The 20,750-nt window shown below is 41.2% G+C and overlaps 1 protein-coding gene across 1 annotated transcript in view; it reads left to right on the top strand.

Moving 5' to 3' along the window:
- Window positions 1-17,214, top strand: part of EBF2 (EBF transcription factor 2) — a 194,742-nt gene extending 177,528 nt beyond the window's left edge. Inside the window, exons 14-16 of the mRNA XM_004763239.3 lie at window positions 682-867; window positions 8,983-9,150; window positions 13,989-17,214. Of these exons, the coding sequence (XP_004763296.1) occupies window positions 682-867; window positions 8,983-9,150; window positions 13,989-14,020 (386 nt within the window). The 3' untranslated portion in view covers window positions 14,021-17,214. The remainder of the gene's footprint in view (window positions 1-681; window positions 868-8,982; window positions 9,151-13,988) is intronic.
- Window positions 17,215-20,750: the final 3,536 nt, after the last annotated feature.

Raw genomic sequence — 20,750 nt, 5'->3', positions numbered from 1 at the left:
AATTGCTGATGCTTCCATGTCTTTGGTCAAAGAATAGCACATTTAGATGAACTTGGCAACAATTTTTAAATAAAGATGTTCCCCAACTCCACTCGGGCATGGTAATAGCCTTGAACTAACTTTTCTAAAGGTATGATCTGCAGATTACGAGTGGCCCTTGAGATGTTATTAGGATGCCTTTTGCTCACCATTCCCAGAAAAGATACTGTGGCATGCTAAATTTGGGAAACACTAAGTTAGCAAAGTTAAACTGGTTTATTTATTCTCTGGGACCCACATATGCGAATCTTCAAGGAATGGCTATAGCACACAAAATCTGCCAGGCTTTACTTGATCACAAAATGCTTGCCTCAGTGATAGTCATTAAGATCTCATAGGGCTCTCATGAGTTAGGAAGATTAGTCATCACTCCTTTGTGTGAGCTGGAGATGTTGACGGCGAATGGGAACAAAGAGGAAGGAGGGACCCTCAGAGACATGGCCTTGTGTAGGGCGGGGAAGGGAAAGGAGGATAGAAACGCTGAAGACAAACTGCAGACCTTCCGCCCCTGCCCAGGGGTGGCTTGGAGCGCTCTGTAATCAAGGGGACCTAGAATCTATAATCAGGGGGACCATGTGGGCCGATGCCGCCATATTTGGTCTCTGCCATTTCATTTATCTGGGCTTTTTCCTTGCTGTCCAGGGTACATCCGCAACACAAGCAGCATCTCTCCACGGGGCTACTCTTCCAGCTCCACCCCCCAGCAGTCTAACTACAGCACCTCAAGTAACAGTATGAATGGCTACAGCAACGTCCCCATGGCCAATCTGGGCGTCCCAGGGTCACCAGGATTTCTAAACGGCTCCCCCACAGGCTCCCCTTATGGAAGTAAGTGGCTTTTCCATCTTTCCGGCTCTCCCTGTGTCTCTATCCCTGGGTTTTACTCTTCAGCCTTTTGAGGGAGACTTACACCCCTACCGATGTCTTACTGACTTCTTGAGGAATAGCCCATCCAAGGAAATGTCTTTCATGCCTTTTGTTCTTTTCCCTTAGCTAGACTTTGGTGCACTTAGTTGCTCCAAACCTTCTGAAGGGAAGAAAAGGAGTGAAGCTATTTGCTTTATATAAAGAGAGGGTAGATGTATGTGGCTGGTGTGGATGGGAACAAGGAATGAAGTTTCCATTTCAGTTACTATTATGCTCTTCATTAGACAATTTCAGAGGTTTTTCTTTCATCCTCGTGAGAACTTTCTCATTGTTGTGGGTGAGGGGGATGAGGTGCACAGCAGTTTACTCATCCAAGATCACACCAGTAGGATAGTGCAGAGCCATCATTTGAACACAATTTGTGGCTTGGTCATCTGTGTGTCATACCACACTCTTGGGTCACTTTGTTACATGGCCCTCCCTTCCTTGTGTACCTTCTGAGAGATGGAATTTAGCTACTCATGAGAGAGTGATCTGAGATGGACTTCTCGATCTTAATCTGGGCTAGCTAGATGTCCTAGGGGTTTGTGAAAACTCATTTGGGTGCTTTGAGGACTAAGAAGCCTGAGAGAATATGTGTCCTCAAACCTACCTAGAGAATAATACTTTAGGCCAGGAGAGAAACCACCATGGAGGGTCTGTGTGAGTGAGTGGAATGTTCTTGAAATGCTGGCTCCTGTCGCAAGGCTCTAGAGCAGACCCTATCTTCACCCAGAGTAGTGGTTCCCCTATGCCAGGAACAAGCATGAGTCAAGGACACCACACAGCCATTTCCACGCAGCTCAGGGAGTGACATGCCAAGGGTCTGGAGGCTGCTTCTGCAGCCTTGTTGCTTCCCTGGGGACATACAACCAGGGGTTACTTCTGGGTTCCCTATTTACTTCATTAGCCTTGAGAGTCTACTCAGTGTGTTAAGGACATTGTGACCAAACAGCAGAGGTAATAGAGGCTGTTTCTTCTACTAAAACTAAAATCTTGTTGCTGCCAAGACATGAGTTCTATGTTGTGTCATGTTGGATGGCCCAGATCTATTAGATCCGAGTGGTCTCAATGAATAAACTTGTGCTGGCTTGATTTATTTCTTTACTTATTTTTACCTTCTCTTGTTCCAAAACATTTTGGGAGATACTAATAGTGAGATGAGTGTTATGAAAGTATAAAATAACAGCTATAAGAAATGGAGATAAAAGAAAAAAATATGGATAGGAAAATCAGATGAACTCAAGGTCTAGTCTGGACGTTATTCAGTGTATTCAAGGGAGCCATTAACTTGGTTTGGAGGCTTACAAGAAGGGAAAGCAAAGAGAGAAACCCTCTTTGTTATCAGATTTTATGTCCACACAGTTTCACCGGGGTTGGGGGTAGGGTAGCACAGGAGAAACATGATTTTTCTGTTGCTGAGATCTTGGAGAGACTTGTCCCATGAATTACTGTAGAGAGGTTACCCCATGTGTAGAAGGGACCACATCTTCAACAAGTGACACAAGAGCAGGGGAGTCACTATGAAAGGTTATGATAGAATGATGGCAACAACAATAAGAGTAACCCACAACTGCATTCTGCTTCGCAGCCTAGAAAGCGTGTTCACATATTGAGTCCAATTGCCTCCTCAGAACAACCTTATGCCATGCTATAATCATAATTATTACTATCATTTTCCCTTATAAGATATGAAGAATAAGCATGACTTAACGATTCATAAAAGTAAAAATAGGAATAGAAATAGGTGGTCAGATTCAGAAGACCATGTTCTAAAATCATTCAATAATATAAGAAATATTTCATTTATTTATAATATACAATTAAACTGACCCCTATAGAATTACTTGTTTTGTTTCTCCAAATGGTAATTTTACATGTTCGATGTACCATTTATGAACAAGCATCTGTGTATGAGGCTGAACCACATAAATTGTCATTTTTTGTAGCTCAAAAATGGCCAATATAATAATATAGTAGTAGTAGTGTGGTGATGAGGGAGAGAGAGCAAAAGACAGACAGGGAGGGGTTAGGTGAGTAGGGTTGAGAGAGACAGACAGACACAGAGAGAGGAATGAAGAGATAAATGAATATATCCACTGGGTAATTGCTTGATGTTTCTTACAAGGTAATTCCTTTAGTAGGGAAGGGACCTTCCCACTCCAGCAAGTAACAACTTCCTTCCACTAGCCTTTCTTGATTATCCAGTCCCATTGCCGCAAGGAAAATGATAGCACCCATTAAGTCACCCACCAAAACAAGACAGTGTATGCAGAATAGAAAGAGGCCCCTTGCCCAAGGGAAGGGGGAAACGCAACAGCAAACCTGCTCCTTGTGCCTCCTGGGTCCCTCTGATCTGCACCTTTTTTTTCTGAAGGAGGGTCTGAAGAAGTTGCAGACTGGGAATGGATTCCAAACAGTGCCTGCGTTATGATAAAATCCCCTACTGCAAAAATACTGAATACCCCACGGAGTTCATTACAATAACATCTGACCTGTATTTCTAGCCAGCTAAGTCTTAACTTCTCTGGGAAATACCAAAAAACAGCCCAGGGGAAACCATTTTGTCAATTCTGTTGCCTGTGTCTAAAAAACACCAGTCTACAATTTTTCGTTGTCTTTTTTAAACGAGTCCGATGCGGCCAGACCAGGGCATGGAGCAATCGTTTGCCAGAGTCCTTCAGAAGAAATAAAGCCAAGCCTCTCGGTCAAGTTGATTCGCATTGCGGCCAATGCAGAGTATCAGAAACCTGCATCTTTACTGCTCTTGCTCTCACACGACTTCAAAAATGGCCAAACAGATGTTTTTTCAATTTCACATACAAACTCCACTTCCTGGCGGTAGCAGTGTGTGCCAAGTTCCAGCTCAGTGCAAGTTTTTATGGCTGAATTCTAAACCCCTGACAATAGGGGGTTATAATGAAATGCTGACAGACCCCTTAGCGCCAGCAAATGCAATAGCTCAGTGCAAAGGAGGATATGGTGGCCGGTGAGTTCCAGCTGGGACTCGGCAAGCCAGTCAATCCTTATAAGAAGAAAAGTGGTTTTTCCTTAACTCCCCATGTTCACAGAGATTTGGGGGCCAGACTTCCTCACCTTTTCTTTGGCCTCTGTCCATAGAGAGAGAGAGAGAGAGATGTCCAGAGACATTCTCAGTTGTGATCAGCTTTCCTAAAATGGTGCACTCTGGTGTCCCCACAGTTGGTCTACTCGACCAGCTTGCAACACCCATGGGCCCACTTCTTCCAAAGCAGAATCGCCACTAAACAGTTCCAAAGTTTGGGACAGAATCTATACAGAAATCCAACCTATGTTCAGGGAGTCCTACTTCATTGACATCGCCTTAGACTATGCCCTGGGGCTCAATATTTTTATATTTTCAAAATAAATATCAAGACATTTTCTATTGTAGAGTATTAAATGATGATTATAGAAAATTTAGAACATATGGAAATAGTTTCAAAAAGAAAGCCTACTCCCACCATAAAAAACAACCCAACCTTGTTAACATCTTGACATATTGCTATTGTCTTCTTCTCCAGGAAAGAAAAAAATCCTGTTACAATAGTAACATTCTCATTATGCACAATTTAAGAAGCATGTATAGGTAAAAAAGGAAAGAAAAATGACACATTTTATTTCTGTGCAGGCATGACCATTGTTAACTTTTAAAGTATGGCCTTCCAGCCATAGAAGGATACATTTTGGAAATTATAATGTCTACTCTGATGCACAGCTAATGGGATTCTGCCATGAGATAAATGAAAGAGGGAGTGGAAGAAAAGTGGCAGAATTATCAAAGCCGCAGATATGAAGCTAGGCTCCGTAAAATCTGTCAATGATGCAGACTTGTATCCTAAGACTGGGGAACAGAGATGAGAAGTGATGTTTGCTTTGTGAAGTTCACGGCAATCAAGAAGCTTTTCCTAGGAATTTGAGAATTTATTAGTCTCTTTGCCTTTGTGTGTGTGTGTGTGTGTGTGTGTGTGTGTGTGTGTGTGTTTAGCAGAAAGGTTAAAAGGCAACCTGGTTTGCAGGTAGTAAAGCCTTAAATAGAAGAGGAACATTAACACACAGGAAATCTGTTATGCCTATTGTTAAGGGTTATATTGTTTTTTTTATACCACCCCCCCAATGGAGATTTTCCACTTGTTTATTTTAACAGCTTTGGTTTTTGCTACATCAAAAGTAATGCAAGTTCATTACAGAAAACTTTGCAAATAGGGACAAGTGAAAGGAGTAAATTCAAGAGCATTCATAATCCATTGACCAGAGAGAACATTGTTAAAAGTTTGGATTATATCGCATCCTTCTAAACTTTTACTTTGTATGTTTTCTTAAAAAATAAGCCTGGGTTTGAGGTACATGTTATGACATAATTTGCATTATTCATCTTAGGAGGCATATCTTTCTGAGTCATCAAATATTCTTCTCCAACATTAGCATTAAAATTTGCGTAGCATTCTATTTTATAGAGTGAATATACTTTACCCTGTTGCTTAGTCACTTCTGGGTTTTTTTCCCTAATTTCTCACAATTATAAAAATGTCCTTGAATCTATTTTGGGTTTTTTTGCAAATTTATGATTATCTCCTTGGGATTAATTTCTCAAAATTAAATTACGAGGTTAAAAAATATGCACATTTTAAAACACTTTGGTTTTAAATACACATTGCCAAAGTCCTCCCCAGAGAGATGAATGCTCCCCTTAGAAAAGGAAGAGTATCTGTTTCCCTGGCCTGTTCATTCCTTCTTAATCTTTGTCAATTTCGCAAAGTGGTAAGTATCCTCTTGTTACTGTTTTAATTTGCATTTGATTACTTAGCAGTTTGAAGGTTTTCAGGTCTGTAAAGAGCTTTTGGTCATTTTCCTTCCTGTCTCCTTTGGTGACTTTGCTTTTCCTTTCCTTGCCCACTTTTCTAATTGGGATGTTTTCTTTTTTCTAATTAATTTGTAAGAAACCTATCAGTTATCAAGGATATGAACATATCTAAATAATTATCAGGAAGATTTTTTTCTAATTTGTCATCTGCCTTTTCTCTGTTATGGAAGGTTTTTTTGGTCACATGACCAGTCTTGTGATGTTCTCCTTAGGCTTTGAGGTTGAAAGAATTGTGTAAATTATATAACCTTCCTAATTTTTCTACTAGTGCCTTCATAATTTTAACAAATAACTGATTAGTCCACTTACATTTACCTTAGTGTTTAACATGAGGAATTGCTTTAAATTTCTGTCTCTGGGGGACTTGCATATTGTTCCCATGCATTTATGTCCCCATTAATTTGAAATGTCGCCTTTATTAAGTTTCAGTTCTCATATATATCCAGGTCTGTTTCTGGCCTCTTTTTTCTCCAGGGATTTGTCTGCCTGTTTCTGTGTTAGTATAACACTGACTTCATTGATGTAAATTTTTTGTTAAGTTTTAATATCTGTTAAGATAAATGCCTCCTTAGTACTTACGAAGTATTCACAAAACTTTCTGGGTCTTACAGTGTTGTTGCTTTTTAAACAGACAAACATAGAAATTGTGTTTGTTGAAATACACAAATTAAAATTCCTTTTGGAATTTTGAATATAGTGGCATTAAATTTTAAATTAATTTGGAAGTTAATTTACCATTTTACAAAAATTACATAAAAACTATTTTAAATGGTATTCATCCTTTCTGAAGGAGGCATAATATTCTATTGTATGTACAGACCGTATCTTCTTTATCCATTCATCTGTTGAAGGTCATCTTGGCTCTTTCAGTTATCATGTGGTTTTACTTACTTGTGGAGCATAAGGAATAACAGGGGGGACATTAGGAGAAGGAAAGGATAAGTGAATTGAGGAAAATCCGAGGGGGGATGAAGCATGAGAGACTGTGGACTCTGAGAAACAAACTGAGGGTTTTGGAGGGGAGGGGGTGGGGGGTTGGTGAGCCTGGTGATGGGTATTAAGAAGGGCACATATTATTGCATGGAGAACTGGGGGTGGTGCATAAATAATGAATCTTGGAACTCTAAAAAAAATAATAATAAAAAAATAAATTAAATAAATGAATAAAATCCTAAAAAAATACACCCCTATTTTAAATGGGCATTTTATAGCCCTGTGCTTATTCAATCCTACAACAGTTGTCTTATGTCACTTAAAGTAAAGTTTGAGGTGACTCTTCCACTGAGGCAGCCACATTTGACCTAATACATCTACTTTAGGTTGAGGATTGTTATTTAGAAAAGAAATATTTGTAAAAGTGAGTCCTGCACTGAATATAAACAGAATCAGGTGTGTATATGTAGGCTTAATTCACCTTATAAAAACCCCCCTCTGTAACAGTGTAGGGGGGAAGGTGGTGTTATAGCAGACACAGAAACCAAGGCGCTATCTTGATGCCTTCATGGTTCATATCATGGCAGCAGAGATTGGACTGTGGTCAGAATCAGGGCCTCCTGAGTCTCAGCTTTTCTTTGGCCTCTAATTCTGCACCTTACACAAAGAGGAAAGGTCTCTGACCCCATTTCATTGACGCTGAAGCCAATGTGAAAAGAGGCGATTTTGCTTGAGAGTGTGACTATAATCCATTCTCAATGTTTAACCCTGTATCCTATTCTATAATAGTGAATTAGCCCAATTTTTTCTTCCTTTTCATCTTCAAGTATTATGTGAGATTCTTCCAAGACTTTACCCTCCTTTCCAATTCTTTTGATTTATGTTACTTGAGGAAAGAAAGAGATGTACTTGGATACTTCCTTCTACATAGCTCTTTAAATCAGGACTATATAAGGATGAGCAGTTTTTAGATAAAGCTCTTTGTTTGAAGTCTTTGGTTTGTCTATATAAGACATCATATTGGAGGTATGCTGTATGATTGCTTTATATATGCAATTCTGTGAGCTAGCACAAAATATATCTTTATAGTGAGAGGGGAGAAATGGGGACTGAATCTTACACAGGTCATCAGAACAGCTGACCTTCAATTCACCTTGACTTGGCCTTTGAATCATCGGTCACTCTCATGTCCTCACTTTCAAAATTTACTTTGCGGAGTAGCTGGGTCACTGGAACCAGAAGTTTCCATTCCTGGCTTTGACCACTAGGTTCCAGTAATTCTTGTACCAACTCATGTGACAGCTCAGAAATCTGGAGATTGTGCTAAAATAAGTCCCTGGAACTTGACCTTATTCCACAAGATGCTGTATCTGACAATTTTACCCTTGTGAACTCTAGTTTACCCCTTACTTGAGCTAGTTGAACATAGAAGATAAAATTATCTTCTTGTATGGTGTAACTTGGTAGAGTATCTGACATTAAGAGGTAGGGCATTTCATTGTGGAAATCGCCTTTATTTTTCTTGGAAATTAAAACACTTAGCTTTTGGCTTCCTTTAAGTAATTTTATTGTTAATATTGGTGTTTTTCTGAGCATTACATCAGAGGGGTCTGACTTGCAACTTCATTTCCCAGGAGCTCTGAAAGTAGAGAGAGAGGGAGGTAATCTAGATATTAATAAACATTTACATTTAATGAGGCAGTGGCCCATAGAGATGGCACTCTCAGAGATGTTAACACCATAGATTAAACATCCTGGGCCGTGATAATTGCCAGGAAAGCACAGAGCACCCAGGTAGGACTTCTTTCTAGGGTGAAAAAAGTTTCCATTCTTGAGTAGATTTGATGATTTTTCAGATGTTGATCTCCATGTTCTCCTGTCAAGCTTCTCCTCATGAACAAAGACCTATCAGAGTATTACCTCCTGCTGCTGCCTTCCTGATTCCCTGGCAGAAGAACAGTCTCCCTGCTGAGTCTCCCCAGCATTGTGTACATTCCTCCAGTAGGGTTGTTACCCTAGTCATTGTTTTGTTTGTATGTTCCCCCCACAGGGCAAGGCAGGGATGCTGTCACATTCAACTTGTTATAATCCCTAGAATCTGGGATAGTGCCTGGAGTGAATGAGTAATTTCTCAATGAATGTATACAGGTTTTATGTCTTGAAGACAGAATTTAACTCCTAGGTTTGTCCTTTCCTAAGAGGATTGTGCATTTGCTTTCCAGTCATGTCATCAAGTCCCACTGTTGGATCTTCTAGCACGTCCTCCATCCTCCCATTTTCCTCTTCAGTTTTTCCTGCTGTCAAACAGAAGAGTGCCTTTGCCCCTGTCATCAGGCCACAAGGCTCCCCTTCACCTGCCTGCTCCAGTGGCAATGGAAATGGATTCAGAGGTAAGCAAAGATATCACTTTGGTACCACCATAATAAATGGGCCACAGGACCAACAAAGTAAGAGCAGACAGCACAGCATCAGTCCCTATCTCTAGCCATTTACCTACAAAGAGATGCTTTGGTGTTTCCATGATGGGACACAGAAGGCTTGTACAACTGAGCCACTGCACCACCCAAGAACAAGAAGGGGGAAAACTGAGAAGTCGGACAGCTCTTCAAGGTCACAAAATTAAGTATGATAGAGCCATATGTATCTTCCAGGACTGTCTGGAATTCCCAGACCTTTGCTTTCCATAGGCCCATGTCATGATTTCCTAGAGGGTGCCTGGTCACATCAGATCACAGCAGACCACATGGTGAGTGCTACTTACCTAATAGGCTTGCCCATCTGCAGTGCATACCTATTCCCATGGTATACATGGATAGGAGCGACCAGCACATTGTGAGAAATCTGGTTCCATGCCAGTCACATTGATAGCAGTTGTCAGATAAGGGTGGAGCAGGAAAGAAAGAAAAAAAAGACATACACTGTCTAAGAACAAAAATTAATATCATCCATCAAACCAATTTTTGAGCGATGTCTGAAAATATAGCATGACGTAACATAAAGGAAGTGTGATGAATACATGAGAATCTAATCATCTCACTGTGAATGGGAGGCAGCTGAAGACGAAAGAGCAAATTGGAACCTATTGAAGACTATGGATCCTGACAAGCCACATTATTTTTAGGCTCTTCTTCATGTCTTGACCTGAAAACATTCATGACAAGCAAGTGTTTGATAAAACCAAGCAGGGCAGAAGTTGGTTAACCCCTTGCCTCTCAAAGCCTCTGAGGACAGCTGAGCCTTGCATTAGCTGTGTGATCCTTGGGACGGCATCTGTCTAGTAGCTTTACGATTGTGCATAGATTCCTGATCCTCTGGGTCACATGTAAAGGTTCATCCACCAGTTGTGGCTGAGCAGAGCTCTGGGAGTTATGGTAGGTTCCTGTGTCATTCTACCATAAAAGACAGGGGTGTCTCCTCAAAATCAAGTGACTTGACAGAGAAACTATGAAATAGGAACTGAAACCCAGCACTCAGAAGAGTCCCTGAAAAGTCTTACTTCCATCTAGACAAAGCAGCTAGGTAACATGCCACCCAGTGTGTGAGCAGCCAGAAGCATCTGTCTATTTGAGAGGGAAAAATAGGTATATATATATATATATTTCATTTTCATCTAGATGTCGGATCCCTAGGGAAACAGGTTCAGCCTGTAGCTGTGTTGCCCACTTGCCCTGTCTCTCCTCAAGGGCCAGTGGTTTCCATCTCACCCTTCGTGGATATGCTCAGAACTTTTTCTATGGATGGCTTCATCTCCAGACTGATAACTGTTGGCAATTGTTAAGTTTTTGCTTTATCTTTCCCTTCTGCATGCCTACTCCAGTGGCAATATCTCCCCTTTCTAAGTTCTGTGGTTTTAGTCCATTCCTTAACCAAGTGGGGGCCCCACAGGTCTCATGGGAAATGCAGAGTGGGAACCCCACGAAAGGCTAAGAGGGAGTATAGGTGTAGGTGAAAGTCAGGAGGGATGCAGACCTTTCCTTGTTCCAGACAGCCCTGGCCAACATTTTCAACTTCACTTTGAGGAGAAAAAGTATAACGTGACTTCCACTTACCGCCCCTCCCTTACCTCCTCTCTAGCACATTGGGGAAGTTGAGCTGGTGGTCTCAGATCTTCTGGATCTGTACTGTCCAGGGAGACTCGCATATAGGGCTTGCTTGGCTTTGGCCCACCCAGTAGGCCAGGATCAATTTTTCACTGGCTCCCATGGCCTCGAATCCCTACCCTGCCTGTTGCTGTATGCCCAAGTCTTGCTGTGGTATTACCTGCTCCGGGTTGAGTTGGCTCAAAGAGCTGGAAGTATCTGTGTGGTCATAGCGAGGTCTCTCTGTGGAGGTAGCAGTAGCTGAAATAGCCAAAATAAGGATCTCTCTAGGGTCCTTAGCCATGTGAGCTCCTGGTCAGCACAGGTCAGAATAGTTAGACCGAGGAAGTGGCTGAGCCATCCGTTCTTTGTCTGTGGGTGTGATGATGTCACCAGTTACACGTAGGCTCTGGGATCTAGTCTCATTTCTATAGAACACTGAGAACTCCCAAGCCTGTTTTATTTTTTATTTTTTAATTTTTTTAAAAAGATTTTATTTGACAGACAGAGATCACAAGTAGGCAGAGAGGCAGGCAGAGAGAGAGAGAGAGAGAGGAGGAAGCAGGCTCCCTGCGGAGCAGAGAGCCCAATGCATGGCTCGATCCCAGGACCCTGAGATCATGACCTGAACTGAAGGGAGAGGCTTAACCCACTGAGCCACCCAGGCGCCCCCCCAAGCCTGCTTTAGATCCTACAATTCCCTCTCAATTTCTCTGGTGATCTGAATCTTAAGAAGAAGAAGAAAGACTGGGATAGGAGGGTGAGGAGGAAGGGGGTAACAGCATACAGACTCCCAGGCTTCCTCAGTTTGCATCCAGGTCCGATGCGTAGAGCGAGAAAATGAGCGGACATCAAATGCTCTAGTCATGGTTACTGAGTGAAGGATTCCTGGGATTCTAGGGGTGATAAACACGAAGCTTCACCTTTTTAGAAACAGACAGTAGGAGAGGCAAAGTGTGTTCTGAGGTGCTTGAGTGATCATAGGCTGATGGAGAGGTTCTGCTCATGACTTGTAAGGTGAGATGGTCTCCGTCATCTGCAGAGGCCATGTACAACCAGCCCTCTCTGAGACTGGCTGGTTTTCAGCAAGACCTTGAACCAAGCGCTTTACACAAATTATCTTGCTCAAGCCTCACATGTGACTGGAAGGGGAAGGTCATACCATCCTCATCATCTTCAGTGAAGTAGTTTTCCCGAGGCCACACAGTAAAATGACCTCAGACATTTCGGCTCCAGGGCCTGTGCTGTGACAGCCCACTGTCTCACCATGGACAAGAATAGTGCAGTTCCTCTCCGCACCCTTCACCCATATCTACTTTCCACCTGGACCAAAGCGAGATTATTACCTTCTCATGAAATGCCAAAGGCAGAAAGAAATTGGACAAAGTGCAGGTCCACACCCCACCCCCAACTGCCATACACAAGCTTACTTTTTTCCCAATTAACTTCTGCTTTCTGTCTGTTGGCTATGGTTTCTACAAGCAGAAATTCAGGGTCACCACATAGCAGAGATGGCACTGGATCTTCTTCTTTGAGCATTCTGCCCTTTTAATGAGCTCCTTCGGTAACTCTCTGAGGACCCAGAAAAAAGAAGTGGCTGATGAGTTTTAAGTGTAATAGACAAGTTCAAGTTGAAAGCATGAGCCAGAATCCTACTGCCAGAGAGCTTACGTGCAGTGTTCACTGTCCCACCTTCTACCTCATTTATCAGGCATTTGCAGTGATGAGTATAGATTGTCAAGATAATATTATGCACTATGTGCCTGATTCATTTTCCAGCTCCCTCCAGGAAAAGAAAAAAAAAAAAAAAACCCTCCTACACTCTGGGATAATTACCAGGGTTGCTATGTCTCCAAATCATCAGGGAGTGTCCAGAATTGAACTCCCTTTATTGAAAAGTTACATCGATTCAATATATAGTAATACAGGCAAAAATAATTAAGGCTTTGCTAGCTGTGTAAGACCTTAATCCAGATCTCACAAACATTCAATAAAGGCTGTATGGGCAGGGAAATAGGCAGCTGACAGCTTTGCCTGAGAAGACTAGCTGGCCTGGAGAGAAGGGGCGGAGGGGGGGAGTGTTGGGGGCAAGCTGGAAGAATTTTGGCCATTTGCTTGTCAGTTTAGTAAGCACCACTCAGCAAAATACTTCTGTGATCATTGATAAGCTCTAGATGAGCCAGAGACAATAAAACTCAAAGGATCAAATACTAGATATGGCTTGAAGTTTTGACACAAGGCAACTACTCTGGTGATTTCCAAGAATGTGAAAATTCTATGGGTTCATCACCTGAAAGCCAAGGTCAGAGGGGTGCATTTTGCGGTGTGATTTTTCCCCATTTTGCTGATGCTGCTTTGTTTCCCACATCAAGGGGAAACCTTGGACCCAGTACCCCGCACAAAGATTATCTGTGTCTTCATTAGCTGGAGGAAACATTGGGCACTACTAGGGAATGGGAGGGGTGAAGAGTGGAGATTGGGTGACTCCCAAATTAGTAACTAAATTAAGTCTTCAATCTCAGTGGATCAGTATTCATCAGTGAACAAGCATCACATACCAGTAGTAAGCATTAAAGACAGATGAGCTTGGGGGTTGGGGGGGAAGCCCACCACATTTCAGCCAGAGTGGATAGAAACCTAGAATCATAGAAAGCCCTGTTTGTTATAAATGTTATATATGATGTTATAAATGATGCCTGGAAAGTACTTGATAGGCTTGGCACCTGGAGTTTTCTAGATAGTTCTAGAATATGTAATCTAGATATAATCTAGAAATTATGATAGTCTAATGATGAAAAATAAATATATTGCAAATACATTAAAACATAGTTTTTTTTGTATGTTTGTGTCTATCATGTCAAGTATACAAACCATTAATATAACACAAGGCAAAACCTAGCTCTTGGCCTCCCCGCAAAATTTCAACCAGCCTGTTTATATTGCAGTGATTTGATAATAAGGCTTCCGTGCCACTGATAGGCTGTGTTTAGACCAAACCTGGAGAAAATGGGTTCCCACATCAGCAGAGTGCACCATCTCCCTGCGTTGTACCGGACTCTGTCAGTCCCCACCCCTGCCCCTCTCTCTGGGTTAGAAACCAAAGCATAAGCATCTCTGAGTCTCATTCCCATCCCTCTCTTTCCTTGTAGCCATGACCGGGCTTGTCGTGCCCCCAATGTAAAGAAGAGGAAGAACTGCTTTCTGATAGCACAAAACTACTTACTCTGATGGACCAATAATGAAGAAAGCACTAGGAGCTCTTCGGGGATAGTTGTGCCCCAGAATGAACATGACGGACAGATTTGGGTATGCAAGGACCTGCATCTTACCTGGTCTCACGTTTCTCATCTAGCTCTCATGGTGGCTACACCAACTGACCCTCTTGGGGACAAGGACAAAAGATGTCATTGACGTAGTCAGTGCTAAGAGCAGAAATGCAACTCTTTGTTATGAACATTATGAGAACCACCTTCCTATGTTTGTAAAATATTTAAGAAAAAAAATTGGCAAACAATTCATGCTTAATATTTTGGATACTATTTGTTTTTCTTTGTAGGAAAAAAAAAGTTGAAAGTTTCTATTTTCTATGAAGCCTTTCAGATACCAATTTAGTTTATGCAGAAAAAAAAATTGAACAAAACAGGGTACCAGCATGGAAGACTTTCTTAAACAAAACCTGAATTGAATGATGAAATGTTGTTGTATGTGTGTTTGCTTATAGTTTAATCTCTTTAAAAAACAAACAAACAAAAAAAAAAACAAAAAAAGGGAAAAATTTTAAAATGTTTTACAATTATTTAAATAAATAAACGTGTAACTTATTGTAAGTAGAGGTAGAAATTAAGACCTTTTTGGAAGAGAGAGGAATTTCTCTTCCTGTTGTAAAATGAAAATGATGCAAACCAGTAGTAACAAGTTTAAAAGGTGTGTGATTATTACTGCAGTTACTTACTAGACTTTTATCCCCCATCCTGCATCCCCCTCTTTTTCCATCATTTGATTGACCCATGGGCAAGAACATGTACATTATATAGATTCCTACAGAACAGCCTGATGCAGAAACAGTGATTCGGTCCATGTGTGTACACAAATACTCAAACTCATCAGTTCATTCATTCCCAGCTCCATCCACTTTCTAAATAGTCTACATGTCCCTTTTGGTATTCACTCTTTGTGGATTTTTTAAAAATTTATATTGGCTTTCAACCTTCTCCTCTTGAGCAGTGCAGAGAATTCCCATGTGGTAGTGCATCCCAGGCTTTGCCTCCCGAGCAGAGACACGTGTCTCACCTAAAAGAAGAGCCAAAGCCATGTGACTTTCCCAACCAAGTGGCCCCTTTGGAATTCTCCCTTGACAGAGCCACACATCCCCTCCTCTTTGGTTACCTGCTTGAGCACAGAGGTGTGAGCCCCACAGAACTTCAGAGACAGGATTTAAGGAAGATGATCCTGTTTCTTGGACTCTTAAGCATGAATCTTAGAATGTCCACGTCCTTTCTTCTCTCTGCAGGTTTCCCCTCTCATGGCATTCAACTCACTTAAAAAGATACATATCTTAGCTGACACAGTTTCCAGGCAAGAAAGGGATGGTGTGTGGAAGAGGAATGTTAAAAGCCCTAAACTCCTCTCCTAATGTTCAGAAAGATGGTAACCCAGATTCTTAGCAGGATTAGAGATTAGGGGTTTCTGTGTTCCAAGCAGCACAAAGACCCAGGGCTGCAGTGGGCTCTCCATACTTCTGGAACTAGCTCTTAGGCCAAGAAATGTTGCAGGAGCTGCTAACAGTGGCTGAGTTTTCAAAGTCTGTTTGATCCTGAAGATGTATCTGGACTTATTTGGATTTCCAATAAGGATGCCATTTCTTCCTAGTTGGATATCCAGTAAGGGTTTTTCTTGTTGACTCATTAGTACCATAATACAATCCATATACAGATTTTCGTCTGGGGTTCTAACAGTGAAAGTTGTGGCAGCTCTCATGGAAGAACATCTTTTGTGCATCTGAGCCAGTTTTAGAGGACCTCACAAATGCCGCCTCCCTTCTGTTTGTCACATTGATACCTGTTCACAGCTATTCAGCCTCCAACAGTCTCATTTGTCTTCAACTATTCTGGAATTACTCAATATGACCCAAATATAATTTCTATGCACATGAGAATCCAAAGTTTTGGAAACTTGGCATGCTTAGAATTACTGCTGATGGTCCTTCGTGGTCAGGGCTTATGGCACCAAGACACAGGCACAGGAGAGAAAGCTCTCCCATGAGAAATCTGATCGAAGGGGAAGGGTGTGCAGAATACAAACATGACCGTCCCAAAGTGAAGGCGGAACAAAACTAAGCATGTTTCAACCTGGATTCGCGCCAATCCAACATAAGGAAATGTTTTTTTAAGTAGCATTGCTTTTAGAATCTGTGAATTTTGCTCTTGCATGAAGATGATGCAGTACTGTCTTCAAATTGATTGTAGAATTTGTTGGTAGCTTTACACCGAAAAATGTGTGTAACTAAATACCAGACATCCTTGACCATTGAGCTAGAATCTTGGCAGCAACAGATCTATTTAATTGTACAAATGTGTGTAAGGATTATTTTTAGTGTACTAATAAATTAAGAACAAAGCTACTCGGTCCTCTTCAGTCTTGCTGTTGAATCATTCCAGTCCCAGATTAATTTTGTGCCACTTGGAATACGAGTATTTCTATAGGTAACTACAAATTCTATCCTATCTTTGTAAGAGGAGCTGTGTAAGATTTTCCATTTAAGGGGACAATTTACTTCATTATTTATCTCATTTTTTGTTATAGCGTCATATTTTTTCCAGTTTTTCTTTGCACATTTCAATATGCATGGTTTAAAAACCATTATCTTCTCTACCTTTTGTATAGTAAAGTCTCATTTTCAAACTGTATAGTTTCATTTTATCGTTTTGCTTTGTCAGTTATATACAGTATAAAGTTGCTATGCACAGAGCTTTTTGTAAAGACAGCTTTTTTGTTTACTGTTTTTAATGGTCTTACTTATTAAAGAATATCTTGTTTGTAAAATGAATATGTCTACTTCAGTTTTAAACTTTAAATTATCCTAACAAAAAATAAAATTTTTGTACTGTAAAAATGATTGGAACTTTGCCTTTTTTTTTTCCTGAAGTGAAAAAAATTAGTTTGGGATTTGTTCTTCAGTTTGGGGATTTTTCTCATAACTGCTAGTCCCTGAGCTCTGGTTGAGGAAATCTTACTACAGCTTTTGCTTACATGGAAAGCTTTCTGAGCTGTTCACTTGGAAGAGAGAATATGTATGACTTTAGGTCATTTTTCTCTATGTATTCACCTGTATATCCATTTGGTCGAATTCCTTCATAAATACTCAAAATAAATAAATACTCATAATACTCATAAATACTGACTAAGTTGGTCTTTGGTCGTACGGAATTCTTGAGGTAGGTAAGTAGGTGGTCTGCTTAGGTTTGAAGCTGCATGTTGAATAATGTTAAAACTGATTCGTCAGACAGCGAAGAGCTAGAGGCTGGACACGAAGGCTTGAGGCCAATCTTAGATCTCTTCTTAGAAGACAGCAAGATGTATACCCCTGGAAGGGGATGACCCATAGGCAATGGTTCATACAGGAAGATAGAAAGGCTGCAGGATCTCAGAGAACACAGCAATTACAGAGGGTTGGAATGATCAGAGAAGGTTCCATGGGGGAGGTAAGGCTGGATGAGCCTTCCAAGAATGGTAGGAATTTTGTTTGCAGAGGTTGGTAGGGAGCACTGCAGATGGGAAAGCCATCGCAAACCAAGACCTGTAAAGGGAAGTTCACAAAGCACATTTAGGTGAATGTGATTCTAAATGTCATTTTCTAGCAGACTGTTCACAAGCATACACATAATTGGATTATCTCATTTCTCTCTACAAGGGTAGAGTGTTCTTGAAAACACAAATTATTGTGAAAACATAAATTGTGTCCCTTGCATGAGTGGATGAGATGCTCTTGCTGAGCACGACTCTGAGAAAGCCCCCACTGCAGTTTTCTTTTTCTCTGTGAAGACAAGATGTCTGCCTGGACAGAGCTCACCCTTGATCTTCTCATGGGGAAGAGCTTGCTCTGTGCAGCCTGGCATCCTCTCCTCCTTCGGGCCTGGTTCAAGTATCTTCTAGTTATGGAGGTCTTGGCTGACCTCTGACCATGCAAGCTTCCCAGTGACTCTCTTTAACTGAGCTCTGCTTGTGTTCTTATCACAATTTGTATTCACTCATTGTGTACTTTAGACTGAAGGCTCACAAGTACAAGGGCCTTATAACTCTCAGTACTTCCTGTGGAGCACCTAGTTCAGTGCCGGAGGTGCCTAACAGATACCTGTTAAATTAGTGAATGAGCATATTGGATGCTGAGCCCAAGAGGCAGCTCTGCCTTGTCGTGTGGGAGAGGTAGCCAATCTGTCACAAATGAGAGGAAATAGCATCACTTGGAGAGTCCACTCCTTAGGGAGTATCTTGTCAGTCAACTAATCAAAAAAAGTGATGAAGTGTGTCTATAATGTGATGTGGCTTGTTGCTTAATAAACATAGAAATCTCAAAAAGGGAGGAAGTGAGGAAGCAGAAGCCTCTGGCTGGTAGCCTCTTGGGTCAGTTGCTTTGCCCCTTGGCCCTGGAACTTATCCCATATGGACTTTCATGATGCTCAGATGTAATTCCAGAACCAGAACCAGGGCCTTTTAGGAAAATGTGCATTCCATTCCCGTTCCAGATATGATGCTCGACTTGTTGGCTGCACACTTGAATCGCAAAGAGCTTATAGTGCCTTCACCAAACTGCAAGTTCACAGTGACTGTAGGGCAATGAATAAGACAGAGTGAATGTGAGACTTTACAGATGAGGTGGGAGCAAGGTCCTAAAGGATCTTTATGCCAGAGAGTTTAGACTGCATCGCCAGGACCATGCGGCAGGTAATGGGAAACTTCCAGGAACCTGTCAAGGAGTGAGACAGTACACTGTATGTTGTAGAAAAATCACAGTAGCTATAATATGGATTCTGGATTGAAGCAAGTGGATATTGGAGGCAAAGAGACCAAGCAGATGAGGGACAAAAGGCAGCTGATACGCACCAGTGTGCTGTACCAGTGCCTACAACAGACACCTATTTTTGACTGGTCAGTACCTGCGCCATGCCAGCCAGTAAGTGCTTTTAAATGACCCTGCAGTTCATTATAATAATCCCGATAAAAGTGACTCATACCTGACCTGAGGATTGCCAGTAGAGATGGAAAGTAGTGGAAAGATTTGAAAGAAAGCCTTACAGTTTGACAGGCCTTTACTGACTGATTAGATGTGGGAATGAGGGAGAAGACAGGACTAATATAAGTCCCAGTCTGCTAGCTAGACAATTGGATTCTGTGCTAACATTAACTGAAGTAGGGAATAAAGAGGAACGTAGTGTGGGGAATGGAGAGATATAATGATTATAAATTGGGGCATAACTACTCTGGTTCCTTTTTTCTTTCTTGGTTAACTGAAGATTGTTTTCCACAGTTTATTTAAGAACTCCGGAGAATTATACTCTTTAGTGGATGGATACACAAATACATATATATATATATATATACATATATATATATATATTTTTTTTTTTTTTAAATGATGGCTCTATTTCTCTTTGAATGTCTGTTTGGTTGGGTATAAAATTTCTGGGGTTACACTTTCTTTCTCTGAGAATTTCATATGAGAGGTATTTTATAAAGCAAGTTCCCAAGATTGAATGTTGCCGTGGTGATGTCCTAAGCCATGTCTCTCCTCATTGTTCTCTTTTATTCCCCTATATAAGCAAGAAAATCTGTCATTTGTCCTGTAAGTCATGACACTTCTGAACATGCAAGGGGGGCCAGTAAATAATGATGCTTGGAAAACATGCAAACTGACAGTTGATCACCCTTGATATTTTTATCTGCCTGCCAAAGCTACCTTTCTTTGTAGATGAAGTCCAGTGATTTGTCTTAGTGTTGATGTTCTGTGTATTTTTTTTAACCCTTGGGATGCAGCATTCCCTCTCAATGTGTAGCTTCAAGGCTTCTTTCATTTTGGAAACTTTACTTTAATTGTAATTTAAAATACGTTCTCTGTTCCTTCATTCTGGTCCTTCTTGCTGGAGACTCCAGTTGTTCATATGCTGGATCTCCAGTATCCATCATTCATACCTATCACGGTCTCTAGCCACCATGGACTCTTAATACACCTGTAGATTTCTATTCACATGCTTGTCCTCCTCTGTACTCCCTCAAATGTGGCCTTAATTTTCCAGATACTTCTATTTTTTTCCGTCACCCTTTCATAAGCTGATGACTAAAAATGCACATAGCTGAGGATTATATATACACATATATGTATACAGACATATACACATATATGTATCATTATTATGATGATTGAATAAAAACACCTATGTACATTAAAGAACGAAAGCTCCATGAGTGCTGAATTTTTGTTTTTGGTCTTCACCACTCTCTTCCCAACACCTAGAATAGTACTTGGCACAGAAGAGGCACTTAACAAAAAATAACAATTGAATGAATATATAAAATCCCAGCATTACTTTACCATGTGTAAAATCCCTTAAATTCAACAACAGCAACTCCAGCAGGCTCTACTGAGTCCCCCAGACTCAGGTTTGCAACCCAGGTCTCCCACTGGCAAGTGTGAGAACTGAGTGAGCACTGAAGCCCAATGGACACTAGTTTATCATCTTTGAAAGAGCAGAGCGACAGCACCTGTTCCTGCCTTGGGATCAATTCACATCTCCCTCGGGGCCTCAGCTGCCTCTCAGCCAGGTGCTCAAAAGGGAAAGAGTCAGGGCACTGTCTCTTTTGTGGATGAAAGAGTGAACGGCACTGGGACCATTATTCGGTCATGATGCGCTGTGAAC

This window comes from Mustela putorius, unplaced genomic scaffold, assembly GCF_011764305.1.
Source record: "Mustela putorius furo isolate JIRA1106 unplaced genomic scaffold, ASM1176430v1.1 tig00003937_pilon_pilon_pilon, whole genome shotgun sequence".
NCBI classification, from domain to species: Eukaryota; Metazoa; Chordata; class Mammalia; order Carnivora; family Mustelidae; genus Mustela; species Mustela putorius.
This window is presented reverse-complemented; position numbering and strand designations above follow the sequence as displayed.